Source organism: Cetorhinus maximus, unplaced genomic scaffold, assembly GCF_964194155.1.
Source record: "Cetorhinus maximus unplaced genomic scaffold, sCetMax3.hap1.1 HAP1_SCAFFOLD_707, whole genome shotgun sequence".
Classification (NCBI taxonomy): domain Eukaryota; kingdom Metazoa; phylum Chordata; class Chondrichthyes; order Lamniformes; family Cetorhinidae; genus Cetorhinus; species Cetorhinus maximus.
Window position 1 is genome coordinate 148,901 of NW_027596649.1, and position 14,129 is coordinate 163,029.

Sequence of the window (14,129 nt, forward strand, 5' to 3'; positions counted from 1 at the left end):
TGCTCTTTCTCTTTCTGACTCTCTTGCTTTCTCTCTCTATCTCTCTTGCGTTCTCTCCCTCTGTGTGTCTCTTTCTCTCTCTATCTCTCTCTCTCCCTTGCTATCTCTCCTTCAAACTCTGTCTCTCTTGCTCTCTAGATAGTCCCTCTCTCCCCTCTCTCTCTCTCACTGTCTCTGTCTCTCTCCCTCTCTTTGTCTCTCCCTTTCCTTCTCTTTCGTTCTCTCTCTCTCTCTGTCTCTGTCTCTGTCACTCTCCCTCTCTCTCCCTCCATCTCTGTCTCTCTTCCCCTCTCTGTCTCTCTCTCCCTCCCCCCTCTCTCCCTTTCTCTCTGTCTCTGGCTCTCCATCCCTCTCTCTGATCTGTTCTATTCCTGGACTCAGTCTATGTGTTGAAGACTCAGTGTGGGTTAAATGGATGGTTAAACATTCTCAGCTGGGGGTTCAGATCTGCCTGAGGACAAACTGACTGTTCCATAATGAATCAAAATTTGAAACAGAAGAAATCTGAAGCACGGAGAACGCTGGGACATGAAAGCTCCTGTTGTTTGACTTGGGAACTCCCTCCCCTCACTGCCAGGCAGGAGATTTTAAATACAGGGGCTGCATTGTTCCCACAGACTAAGGGCCACACTTTCCTTCTTTGAAGTTTCAGTGTTAGAACAGAATCCTCTGCCCTATCCTTGTTAGTCTTTCACTTGTCAGGACAAACACAGAACTGTACAGTACAGAGAGAGCTCGTTCACAGAAATCTAGAACAGTACCGTACAGAGAGAGCTCGTTCACAGAAACCTAGAACAGTACCGTACAGAGAGAGATCGTTCACAGAAACCTAGAACAGTACAGTACAGAGAGAGCTCGTTCACCGAAACCTAGAACAGTACAGTACAGAGAGAGGTCATTCACAGAAACCTAGAACAGTACAGTACAGAGAGAGCTCGTTCCCAGAAACCTAGAACAGTACAGTACAGGGAGAGCTCGTTCCCAGAAACCTAGAACAGTACAGTACAGGGAGAGCTCGTTCACAGAAACCTAGAACAGTACCGTACAGAGAGAGCTCGTTCACAGAAACCTAGAACAGTACGATACAGAGAGAGGTCATTCACAGAAACCTAGAGCAGTACAGTACAGAGAGAGCTCGTTCACAGAAACCTAGAACAGTACCATACAGAGAGAGGTCATTCACAGAAACCTAGAGCAGTACAGTACAGAGAGAGCTCGTTCACAGAAACCTAGAACAGTACCGTACAGAGAGAGATCGTTCACAGAAACCTAGAACAGTACAGTACAGAGAGAGCTCGTTCACAGAAACCTAGAATTGTACCGTACAAAGAGAGGTCGTTCCCAGAAACCTAGAACAGTACAGTACAGAGAGAGTTCGTTCACAGAAACCTAGAACAGTACCGTACAGAGAGAGATCGTTAACAGAAACCTAGAACAGTACCGTACAGAGAGAGATCGTTCACAGAAACCTAGAACAGTACAGTACAGAGAGAGCTCATTCACAGAAACCTAGAATTGTACCGTACAGAGAGAGGTCATTCACAGAAACCTAGAACAGTACAGTACAGAGAGAGCTCGTTCCCAGAAACCTAGAACAGTACAGTACAGAGAGAGCTCGTTCACAGAAACCTAGAACAGTACAGTACAGAGAGAGTCTCGTTCACAGAAACCTAGAACATTACAGTACAGAGAGAGGTTGTTCACAGAAACCTAGAACAGTACAGTACAGAGAGAGCTCGTTCACAGAAACCTAGAACAGTACTGTACAGAGAGAGGTCGTTCCCAGAAACCTAGAATAGTACAGTACAGAGAGAGGTCGTTCACAGAAACCTAGAACAGTACAGTACAGAGAGAGCTCGTTCACAGAAACCTAGAACAGTACTGTACAGAGAGAGCTCGTTCACAGAAACCTAGAACAGTACAGTACAGAGAGATCTCGTTCACAGAAACCTAGAACAGTACAGTACAGAGAGAGCTCGTTCACAGAAACCTAGAACAGTACCATACAGAGAGAGGTCATTCACAGAAACCTAGAACAGTACCATACAGAGAGAGCTCATTCACAGAAACCTAGAACTGTTCAGTACAGAGAGAGCTCCTTCTGCCTATTGTCTCTGCACTATCTCCAGATAGTCCCACAGCCCCATTCTTTGTCCCTAATCTGGCAAATCTTTTCCCTGTTGAAGTGTTTGTCCAGTTTCCTGCTGAAGGTGACAATTGAATTTGCTTCCACCATCCTATACTAAGCACTGATTGTGTACCGAAATTGTCCTCGTGTTGCATCTTTTGCCTGTTACCTTGTTCGGGTTACTCTTGTTACTGGGAACAGTTTCTCCCTATCTATTTTGTCCAGACAGCACATGAGTTTGAATGCCTCTGTCACCTCTCAACCTTCTCGAAGGAAAACTATCCCAACTTCTTCAGTTTTTCTCCATAACTGAAGTCCCTCATCCCTGGAACCTTCACTCTCGTGAAGCCTTTCTGCACGCTCTCTAATGCCTTCACATCCCTCCTAAAGTGCAGTGCCCTGAACTGGCACAATACTCCAGTTTTGGCTGATCCAGTGTTAAGCATAACCTCCTTGCTCATATATTAATGTACGAAGATATAAAATCGGAGAAAGAAGTGGGCCATTCGGCCCCTCGAGCCTGCTCCACCATTCAATAAGATCATGGCTGATTTGTTTGTGTTTCGATTTCCACATTCCCATCTACCCCCGATAACCTTTGATTCCCTTGCCTAACAAGAATCTATCTACCTCCACCTTAAAAATATACAGTGACCCCGCCCCACCACCTTCTGAGGCAGAGAGTTCCAAAGTCACACAACCCTCAGAGAAAAAATTCTCCTCATCTCTGTCCTAAAAGGGAGGCCCCTAATTTTAAAACAGTGCCCCTTAGTTCTGGATTCACTCACAAGAGGAAACATCCTTTCAACATCCACCTTGTCAAGTCCGTTCAGGGTCTTGTAAACTTCAATCAAATCACCCCTCACTCTTCTAAACTTCAGTGGAAACAAGCCCAGTCTGTCCAACCTTTCCTCATAAGACAACCCACTCAGTCCAGGTATCAATCTAGTAAACCTCCTCTGAACCGCCTCCAATGCATTTACACCCTTCCTTAAATAAGGAGACCAAAACTGCACACAGTATTCGAGGTGCGGTCTCACCAATGCCCTGTATAACTGAAGCATAACATCCTTACTTTTATGTTCAATCCCTCTCGTAATAAAGGATAATATTCCATAAGCCTTCTTAGTTACTTGCTCTACTTGCATACTAAGTTTTTGAGACTGATGTACAAGAACACCTAGATCCCTCAAGGGGAGGCGATGGTGTAGTGATATTGTTGCTGAAGTAGTGATCCAGAGACCCAGGGTAATGCTCTGGGGACCCGGGTTTGAATCCCCCCACAGCAGATGGTGAAATTTGAGTTCAATAAAAATCTGGAATTAAGAGTCTGATGATGACCATGAAACCATTGTCGATTGTTGTAAAAACCCATCTGGTTCACTAATGTCCTTAGGACAGAATCTGCTGTCCTTACCTGGTCTGGCCTACATGTGACCCCAGACCCACAGCAATGTGGTTGACTCTTAAATGCCCTCTGAACAAGGGAATTAGGGATGGGCAATAAATGCTGGTCTAGCCAGTGATGCCCACATCGCATGAATGAATAAAAAAAAAACCTCAGAATTATGCAGCCATTCTCCATTTAAGTAACACTCTGCCTTTTTATTCTTCCTGCCAAAGTGAACAACTTCATATTTTCCCACATTATTCTCCATTTGCCAGATCTTTGCCCACTCACTCAAACCTATCTATATCCATCAGCAACCTTCTTATGTCCTCTTCACAACACACTTTCCTACCTATCTTTGTGTCCTCTTGTACTTTATGCCCCTATTAACAAAGCCTAGGATGCTGTATGCTTTATTAACTGCTCCCTCAACCTGTCCTGCCACTCTCAGTGACTTGTGCACTCACACACTCAGTTCCCTCTGCTTCTGTACCCCTGTTAAGATTGTACCCTTTATTTTATATTGTCTCTCTATGTTCTTCCTACCAAAATGAATCACTTCACGTTTCTCTGCATTAAGTTTCACCTGCCATTTGCCTGCCCATTCCACCATCTTGTCTGTGTCCCTTTGAAGTTTATCACGATCTTGTTAAGTATTTACTGCATTGTCCAAGTTTTGGCCCATCTGCTCTGAGCCTCCTCCCACCCTCCTTCACCTCACCCCATCACCATAACCTGCTAGTCCTTTCTCCCGCGTGTGTTTATCCAGCTTCCCCTTAAATGTATCTACACTATTCACCTCACGCACTCCCTGTGGGAGTGAGTTCCACATTCTCCCAACTCTCTGGGTAAAGACGTTTCTCCTGAATCCCCCATCAGATTTATTAGGGACTGCCTTATATTCATGGCCCTGGTTTTGGTCCCCGCCACAAGTTTACCCTATCGAACCATTTCCAAATTTTCTAGGCTTCCACCAAGTCTGCCCACAGCATTTGCAAAGTCAAGGCTGTGTAGTCGTTCCTCATGGGTATGATTGTGTAAATGCCTATTGCTCAGTTTGCTACACCCTGTCCCTCTCTCATTTTCTCCCTCTATCACCACTTCTCAATCTCCTAGTCACTCTGTCTTGCTCTCGCTTCTGTATTTCCCTCTCTCTATCTCTCCCCCTCTCTCACTCCATCCCTTTCTCTTCCTCTCCCTCTCCTCCTACTCTCTCTGCCCATCACTTCTCTCTCTCTCCCTCATCCCACTCTCAATCTCTTTCTCCCTCTCTCTATCTCTCCTGTCCTCAATTTCTCCCTCTCCCCCCTCCCTCTACCTCTCATCTCCTCTCTCCCTCGCTGTCTCTCACTCGGTGTCTCTGTCTCTCTCTCGCTTTGTCTCTGTCTCTCTATCTCTTCCTCTCTGTTCCCCTCCCTGCTCTGTTCTGTTGGACATGCTGCTGTTGATGCTGCTGTTGGTTCTCTTCCCCCTCACCAGATGCTGGAATGTCTGGCTGGATCAGTGCCCATTCTCTGCTGGAACAGTTGCTGCTGTGCAGCATTGTTGAATGTTCACCCCTTGCTGGCATGGTTTCAGGGCTGGCTATTCTGGGCCTAATAAAACCCTGGGATTAGGCTGAGTGGAGAATGGCTCTAAGCTGCTGAACAATGACACCTTTGTGCTGGCCCAGTGTGGAAAATGGGAGTGCACTTTGCCAACTTTACCCTTTCAAGTGGGAACAGCTTCTGTTTCTGTTTCGCAGTCAGAGCAGCTCAGCAGTAACACGAGAAATCAGAGAACCACAGAAAGTTTACGGCACAGGAGGCCATTCGGCCTATCATCTCTATGCCAATCGACAAAAAGCCACCCAGACTAATCCCACCTCCCTGCACTTGGTCCATAGCCCTTCATGTCACAGCTCCTCGAACAGACATCCAAGCAGCCTTTAAATGCAGTGAGAGTTTCTGCTTCCGTCATCCATTCAGGCAGTGAGGTCTTGGTCTCTGTCTCTCTCTCTGGGGGGAAAAATGTTTCCTCATTTCACCACTAATCCTTCAACCAATTACACCAGATCTTTGCTTTTTGTTTTTTTTTGATGCCTCTGCCAAGATGAATAGGTCCTATTTACTCTAGCCCGGCCCTCATAATTTATACACCTCAATTATGTCACCTATTAACCTTGACTGTGGTTCCAATGAAAACAACCCAGACTATTGAATGATCGCAGAATTACCTGGAAAAACTCAGCAGGTCTGGCAGCATCACCTGCTGAGTTTTTCCAGGTAATTCTGTCTTTGTTTTGGATTTCCAGCATCCACAGTAGCTTTTAGCTTTTTGTTTTTATCTCTATTGAATGATCGACCTGCCAGCAATAATCTCCTTCTCCAATCAATGACCCACCCGAAGCCTCGGCAACTCCCCTTTCCTCCTCTATCTCTCTCTCTCTAGGATGGTGTATTGCCTGTCTGGTTTCAGGGTCAAGGATGTGACTGAGCGGCTGCAGAGCACCCTGAGTTGGAGGTGTGGGGGTGTGTCGGAGGGCGGGGCAGGGTGAACAGCCAGCAGCCATTGTCCACTTGGTACCAACGACATAAACAGAAAGAGGGATGTGGTCCTGCATCAAATTTTAGGGAGCTAGAAAAGAGACCAGCAAGCTGAACCTCAAAGGTAATCTCTGGATTAGTCCCGATACCACACACGTCAGTATAGAAATAGGAGGATAAGACAGATGAATGTGTGGCTGGAAAGATGGTGCTGGAGGGAGGGCTTTAGATTCCTTGGACACTGGGACTGGCTCTGGGGGAGATGGCACCTGTACAAGCCGGATGGGTTACACCTGAACGGAAGAGGAACATATCTCCCACTGTCAACATCTGGGGGTTACCATTGACCAGAAACTGAACTGGACTAGCCATATAAATACTGTGGCTACAAGAGCAGGTTGGAGATTGGGAATTCTGCAGTGAGTAACTCACCTCCTGACTCCCCAAAGCCTGTCCACCATCTACAAGGCACAAGTCAGGAGTGTGATGGAATATTCCCCACTTGCATGGATGAGTGCAGCACCCATAACACTCAAGAAGCTTGACACCGTCCAGGACAAAGCAGCCCCCTTGATTGGCACCACATCCACAAATATTCACTCCCTCCACCACCAATACACAGTAGCAGCAGTGTGTACCATCTACAAGATGCACTGCAGGAATTCACCAAGGCTCCTTCAACAGCACCTTCCAAAGTCACGACCACTCCCATCCAGAAGGACAAGATAGATGGGAACACCACCACCTGGAAGTTCCCCTCCAAATCACTCACCATCCTGACTTGGAAATATATCACCGTTCCTTCACTGTCGCTGGGTCAAAACCCTGGAACTCCCTTCCTAACAGCACTTTGGGTGTACCTACACCACATGGACTGCAGCGGTTCAAGAAGGCAGTTCATCACCACCTTCTCAAGGGCAACTAGGGATGGGCAATAAATGCTGGCCCAGCCAGTGAAGCCCACATCCCGTGAATGAATAAAAAAAAATACATCAGCTATTGCTCTTGCCTCCAAGTGTAAATCCCCTTTTTGGTCCCTAATCAGCCCCACTCCTCCACTTACCACCCTTTTACTATTTATGTGCCTATAGAAGACTTAGGGATTCCCTTTTCTGTTTGCTGCCAGTCTCTTTTCATACTCTCTCTTTGCTTCTCTTATTTACTTTTTCACCTCCCCTTTGGCCTTCAAAATTCAGCCTTGTCCTTGGTTATATTATCCACCTGACATCTGTCAGAAGCACACTTTTTCTGTTTGCTCTTACTGTCTATCTTTTTTTCATCCGGGGAGCCCTGGATTTGTTTCCCTGCCTTTCCCCTTTGTGGGAATATCCCTTGACTCTCCTCTCTAAACGCTGCCCATTGTTCATGACGGTTTAGCCTGCCAGTCTGATTCCAATTTATCTGGACTAGATCTATTCTCACCCCACTCAAGTTCCTCTTCCCCAGTTAAAGATTCTGACTCTGGGTTGCTCCATAACCAACCATAACCTCATGGATCAGTGATCACTGTCCCCTAACTGTTCTCCACTCCTTCCCAAGAAGCAGGTCTAGCAGTGACTGAGAAACATGCTGCTGTAGAAAAATCTCTAGAGTACTCCTGAGGGACTCTTCTCCCTCTCTGCCCTTTGCACTTTGACTATCCCAGTCTACATTAAGACAATTAAAGTCCCCATTATAACTACTGTATAGTTGGTGCACCTCTCTGCAATTTCCTTGCAAATTTGTTCCTCTACATCCTTCCCACTAGTTGACGGCCTATCAATTACACCCAGTAGTGTGATGGCACCTCTATTGTTTCTGAGCTCTAACCAAATGGATTCTGTCCGTGACCCCTCTTGGATACCCTTTCTCTGCAGCACTGTAATGTATGAGCACCCGCATCGCGGTGAGAACTGGATGCACTAAAAATTGATAATATACGAACATATGAACATACAAACTAGCAGGAGACCACTCGGCCCTTCAAGCCTGCCCCTCCATTCAATAAGATCATGGCCGATCTGATTGTAACCTCAACCCCATATTCCTGTCTACCCTGATAACCTTTCAACCCTTGTTAATCAAGAGTGGGCAACACCTTATTTGTAAACAGTAGGAGGTGGTGTGGGATAAGCTGGCTGTCGTTAAAGTGGATAACACACTGGGACCAGATGAGATGCATCCAAGGATATTGAAGGAAGTGAGAGTGGAAATTGCAGGGACACTGGTCATAACCTTTCAGTCTTCCCTAGACTCGGGGGCGGTGCCAGAGGACTGGAGAATTGTAAACATTACATACTTGTTCAAAAAACGTTGTAAGGATAAGCCCAGCAATTACAGACCAGTCAGTTTAACTTCAGTGGTGGGGAAACTCCTGGAAATGATAATCTGACACAAAATTAAGAGTCACTTAGGCAAATGTGGGTTAATTAGGGAAAATCAGCATGGATTTGTTAAGAGCAAATTTTTTTTAACTAACTGCTTGTGATTTTTGAAGAGGTAATGGAGAGGGTTGATGAGGGCAGTGCTGTTGATGTGATATAAATGGACTTCCAAAAAGCATCTGATTCAGTGCCACACAACAGACTTGTGAACAAAATTATAACTCATGGAATAAAAGGGGCAGTAGCAACAGGGATATAGAATTGGCTGAAGGGCAGGAAGCAGAGAGTAATGGTCAATGGATATTTTTCGGGCTGGAGGAAGGTTTGTCAATCGAAGCATAGATTACAAAAGTAGGGAGGTCATGTTGGAGTAGTATAGAACCTTGGTGAGGCCACAGCTGGAGTACTGTGTGCAGTTCTGGTCGCCACATTATAGGAAGGATGTGATGGCACTGGAGGGGGTGCAGAGGAGATTCACCAGGATGTTGCCTGGGATGAAACATTTAAGTTATGAAGAGAGGTTGGATAGACTTGGGTTGTTTTTGTTGGAGCAGAGAAGACTGAGGTGCGACCTGATCGAGGTGTACAAGATTATGAGGGGCATGGACAGGGTGGATAGGGAGCAGCTGTTCCCCTTAGTTGAAGGGTCAGTCATGAGGGGACATAAGTTCAAGGTGAGGGGCAAGAGGTTTAGGGGGGATATGAGGAAAATCTTTTTTACCCAGAGGGTGGTGACAGTCTGGAATGCGCTGCCTGGGAGGGTGGTGGAGACGGGTTGCCTCACATCCTTTAGAAAGTACCTGGATGAGCACTTGGCACGTCATAACATTCAAGGCTATGGGCCAAGTGTTGGTAAGTGGGATTAGGTGGGTAGGTCAGGTGTTTCTCATGTGTCGGTGCAGACTCGATGGGCCAAAGTGCCTCTTCTGCACTGTGATTCTGTGATTCTGAGGTGCAGTTCCCCAGGGGTCAGTATTGGGACCCTTGCTTTTCCTGATATATATTAATGATCTAGATCTTGGTGTGCAGGGGACAATTTCAAAGTTTGTGGATGATACGAAGCTTGGGAGTGTTGTGAACTGTGAGGAGGACAGTGTAGAACTTCAAAAGGACATAGACAAGTTGGTGGAGTGGGCAGATAGGTGACAGATGATCAAAGTGGAGAAGAATGGAGGGATGTATTTTGGTAGGAAGAACATGGACAGAAAACATAAAATAAAGGGTACAATTCTAAAGGGGGTTTAGGAGCAGAGGGACCTGGGTTTGATATGTAAAAAATCATTGAAGGTGGCAGGACAGGTTGAGAGAGCAGTTAATAAAGCGTACAATATCCTGGGCTTTATTAATAGGAGCATAGAGTACAAGAGCAGGGAGGTTATGTTGAATTTATATCAGACACTAACGTTTATGAAGTACTTGAATAGACATTTGAAGTGCTGTTACCCACAAGCCTACAGACCAAGGGCAAGGAAGTGGGATTAGGCTAGTCGTCGGCCAGTGTGAACATGATGGGTCGACTGGCCTCCTACCATTGTGTAAATACTCAGCTGGAGTATTGCATTCGGTTCTGGGCACCAGACTTTAGGAAAGATGTAAAGGTACTAGAGAGAGAGTACAGAAAAGAGAGGGCGGAGAACTAGAGAGGAGAGATTTAAGGTAATTGGAAAAATAAGCAATGGTTTGAGGAAAAGCATTTTCACACAATGAGTGGTTTGGATCTGGAATGCACTGCCTGGAAGTGTGGAGGAGGCAGGGTCACAAAAAAGATAATTCATCTTTTTTTAAATTCTTTCATGGGATGTGGGTGTCACTGGCAAGGCCAGTATTTCTGTCCATCCTTAATTGCCCTTGAACTGAGTGGTTTGCTAGACCATTTCAGAGGGCAGTTAAGAGGGGAACACCACCACCTGGAAGTTCCCCTCCAAGTTACTCACCATCCTGACTTGGAAATATATCACCGTTCCTTCACTGTCGCTGGGTCAAAATCCTGGAACTCCCTCCCTAACAGCACTGTGTACATACACCACATGGACTGCAGCGGGTCAGGAAGGCAGCTCACCACCACCTTCTCAAGGGCAATTAGGGATGGGCAATAAATGCTGGCCCAGCCAGCGAAGCCCACATCCCGAGAATGAATAAAATAAAAATCTCATTGCTGTGGGTCTGGAGTCACATGTAGGCCAGACCAGCTAAGGACGGCAGATTTCCTTCCCTAAAGGGTATTAGTGAACCAGATGGGTTTTTACAACAATCGATGATAGCTTCATGGTCACCATCACTGAGACGAGTTTTATACTCCAGATTTATTAATTTGAATTTAAGTTCCACCAGCTGTTGTGGTGGGATTTGAACCCATGTCCCCAGAGCATTAGCCTGGGCCTCTGGATTAATAACCCAGTGACAATACCACGATGACACTGCCTCCCCCTAATTATCTGAAAAGAAACAATTTGCAGGGCTGTAGAGAAAAGGCTGGGGTGTGGGACTAGGTGAAATGGTCTCACAGAAATGAAGGGCTAAATGACTTTGGTCTGAGCTGTAACCTTATGAATTCTATGATGCAAAAATACAAGTTTATGTTTTCAGATGTTGGCAGTGAGATTGAATGATTTGTTTCCAGATCTCGGATATCCAGGTCAGTGGCCAGTCTGATGATATGACGGCCAAAGAGAAGCTGCTGCTCTGGTCTCAGAGGATGGTGGAGGGCTACCCCGAGCTGCGATGTGATAACTTCACCAGCAGCTGGAGAGATGGCAGACTCTTCAATGCAGTCATCCACAGACACAGGTAATGGCTCAGGGGAGAGGGACGGCTGCACACACCAACACACACAGACACAGACACACACAGTCTCTCACACACACACACAGACACACACACACAGGCGCACACACACAGGCGCACACACACAGGCACACAAGCGTACACACACACACGCACACACAGACACGCACACACACAAACAGACACACACACACAGACTGACAGACACACACACAGGCAGACAGACACATATACAGATACACACACGCATATACAGACAGACAGGCACACACATATACACACACACACACACACACACATAGACAGACACACGCACACACAAGTTTGTCTCTGTTATTCTGTGACTTGGACAGTTACTCTCTGTTTTCCACAACTCGGGGAGTTGCCCGCTGTTACCCTGTGGCTCGGGGAGTTACTCTCTGTTACTCTGTGACTTGGGGAGTGACTCGCTGGTATTGTGTCATGCTGATGGTTAGTACTCTGTGACTGTTACAGTGTTGTTTTGTGGGAGTTTTGGATTTTTTAAATGGCTTGTTTCTGCTGTGTCTGGACCTGTTTGTTTGGGCATATTTTCACTGTGACGCTATGCAGTCTAACATGAGCTTTGAAGATTTACTGCTAGGGGTTGTGTTTGTAGGGAATGTAGCTGGCAGGGGATGAATACACACCTGCCTTTTCGAGGGTGTGACACAGCTCGATTGAGAGACAGATATAAAATTTATAGCTTCAGGGTAACAATGAGAAATTGCACCTGCTGTTTGCCGTGTGCAGCTCCAGTTACTGGCTGTTTGACTGCACCTCTCTGCCACACCCTGCTGCTGCCTTGCACACGACTCAGTCAGCCAGGAGGTGCCCCGGGATCTTACACAGTGAGCACAGAGGGGAAACCCTGACAAACTACTCCAAAACTACAGGAAGAAGAGTGAAAGCCAGTGACTGCAAGATGCTAAAGACTGTGAAGAAAAAGAAGAGGAGGAGGAGGTCAGAACGATTCAGCAACACCTTGGGCTCTCTAACTGACCCTCAAGATCGTGTGTTGATGTTCTGTGAGGAGATCCCAACAGAATCAGCTGAGAACGCCAATGAAACATTGACTGGGTCAATATACTCAATCCATTCTACTCTGAAACTGACTGAAATGTAAGCAGACATCCCGCTGTCTCTTGGGTCACTTTAATTGGAAGTTTGGGCTGTGCTCCTGAGGGGTCCTTTTTCAGTGACAGACGATGAGTTTTAACTGACTGTGTGACCCTGCAATGTGTTGTCTTTGTTCTGGTCTGTTCGTGGCTGTAGCTGTCTGAATCGCTGTGTACTCAGGATCACACACACAGCTTCAAAACTCTCAGCTTCTGCAATTAAGCAATTGAATCAGTGTTTTCACTTGTAGCTCAAACATGACCGGGTCTAACCTGGATTGTGTTTAGGCACGCGAGAGTGTGCACATGTGAGAGGGAGGGTGTATATGCGAGAGTGCAAGAGCATTTTTATGTGTATGAGTGTGTGAGAATGTGAGTGTGTGTATTTGTGTATGAGAATGTGTGAGTGTTTGTGAGAGAGAGAGTCTGTGCAGGTGTAGGTGTGTGGGTGTGAAACAGTTCCCAGAACAGTACAGCTTAAAAGTAAACACACAACACAGGTGTGTGCTCCTCCCTGGTCCCAGTGGTCAGCCGTGTCCAGCCCCAGTGGTCAGCCTGTGCTCAGCCCCAGTGGTCAGCCTGTGCCCAGCCCCAGTGGTCAGTCTGTGTCCAGCCCCAGTGATCAGCCTGTGCACAGGCCCAGTGGTCAGTCTGTGTCCAGCCCCAGTGGTCAGTCTGTGCCCAGCCCCAGTGGTCAGCCTGTGCCCAGCCCCAGTGGTCAGCCTGTGCCCAGCCCCAGTGGTCAGCCTGTGCCCAGCCCCAGTGGTCAGCCTGTGTCCAGCCCCAGTGATCAGCCTGTGCCCAGCCCCAGTGATCAGTCTGTGTCCAGCGCCAGTGATCAGTCTGTGTCCAGTGCCAGTGATCAGCCTGTGCACAGGCCCAGTTGTATTCTGTGCATAGCCCCAGTGGTCAGTCTGTGCCCAGTGCCAGTGGTCAGTATGTGCCCAATCAGTGTGATCAGTCTGTATACAGTCCCAGTGGTCAGTCTGTGCCCAGTGCCAGTGGTCAGTCTGTGCCTAGTGCCAGTGGTCAGTGTGTCTTGAATGGGTCTGACTTCTTTGCCATGATGTAATGGGGAGAAAGGGGCAGAAATGATGGTTCTGAACAGTTTGGGGAGGGGTGGTGGGTTAAGTGATTGTGTATGTGGGCGGTGGGGGTAATTGATGGGTCTGAGTGGATCGGGTTAATTGATCTGAAGGGTAAGGGAATATTTGATCTCGGGGATGAGGGTAATTTTTAAAAATTCATTCACGGGATGTGGGCGTCGCTGACTGGGCCAGCATTTATTACCCATCCCTAATTGCCCTTGAGAAGATGGTGGTGAGCTGCCTTCTTGAACCGCTGCAGTCCATGTGGTGTAGGTACACCCACAGTGCTGTTAGGGAGGGAGTTCCAGGATTTTGACCCAGCAACAATTGATCTGAAGGAGTGGGGGCAATTGATTTGAGGGGATGGGGGTAATTGATGGGTCTGAGTGAGTCATGGGGTAATTGATCTGAGAAGGTGGGCTAAAGGGGTGTGAGCAATTGGTCTGAGAGGGTAGGGGGTAATTGATCTGAGGGGGGGAATTGATCTGGGGGATGGGGGCATTTGGGTTCTGCCAGGGCCACTCAGCTCCTGACCTCATTACAGCCTTGGTTTAAACATGGACAAAAGAGCTGAATTCCCGAGGTGAGGTGAGAGTGACTGCCCTTGATATCAAGGCAGCATTTGACCGAGTGTGGCATCAAGGAGCCCTAGCAAAACTGGAGTCAATGGGAATCGGAAAATTCTCCACTGGTTGGAGTCATACCTAGCACAAAG

General features: G+C 47.0%; 1 protein-coding gene across 1 annotated transcript in view; it reads left to right on the forward strand.

Moving 5' to 3' along the window:
* The window catches only part of LOC144674569 (plectin-like), a gene marked incomplete at its 3' end in the record, with an annotated part of 69,727 nt that overhangs the window by 29,001 nt on the left and 26,597 nt on the right, over positions 1–14,129 (forward strand). The window contains exon 6 of the mRNA XM_078535860.1: positions 11,027–11,193. Within this exon, the coding sequence (XP_078391986.1) occupies positions 11,027–11,193 (167 nt within the window). The remainder of the gene's footprint in view (positions 1–11,026; positions 11,194–14,129) is intronic.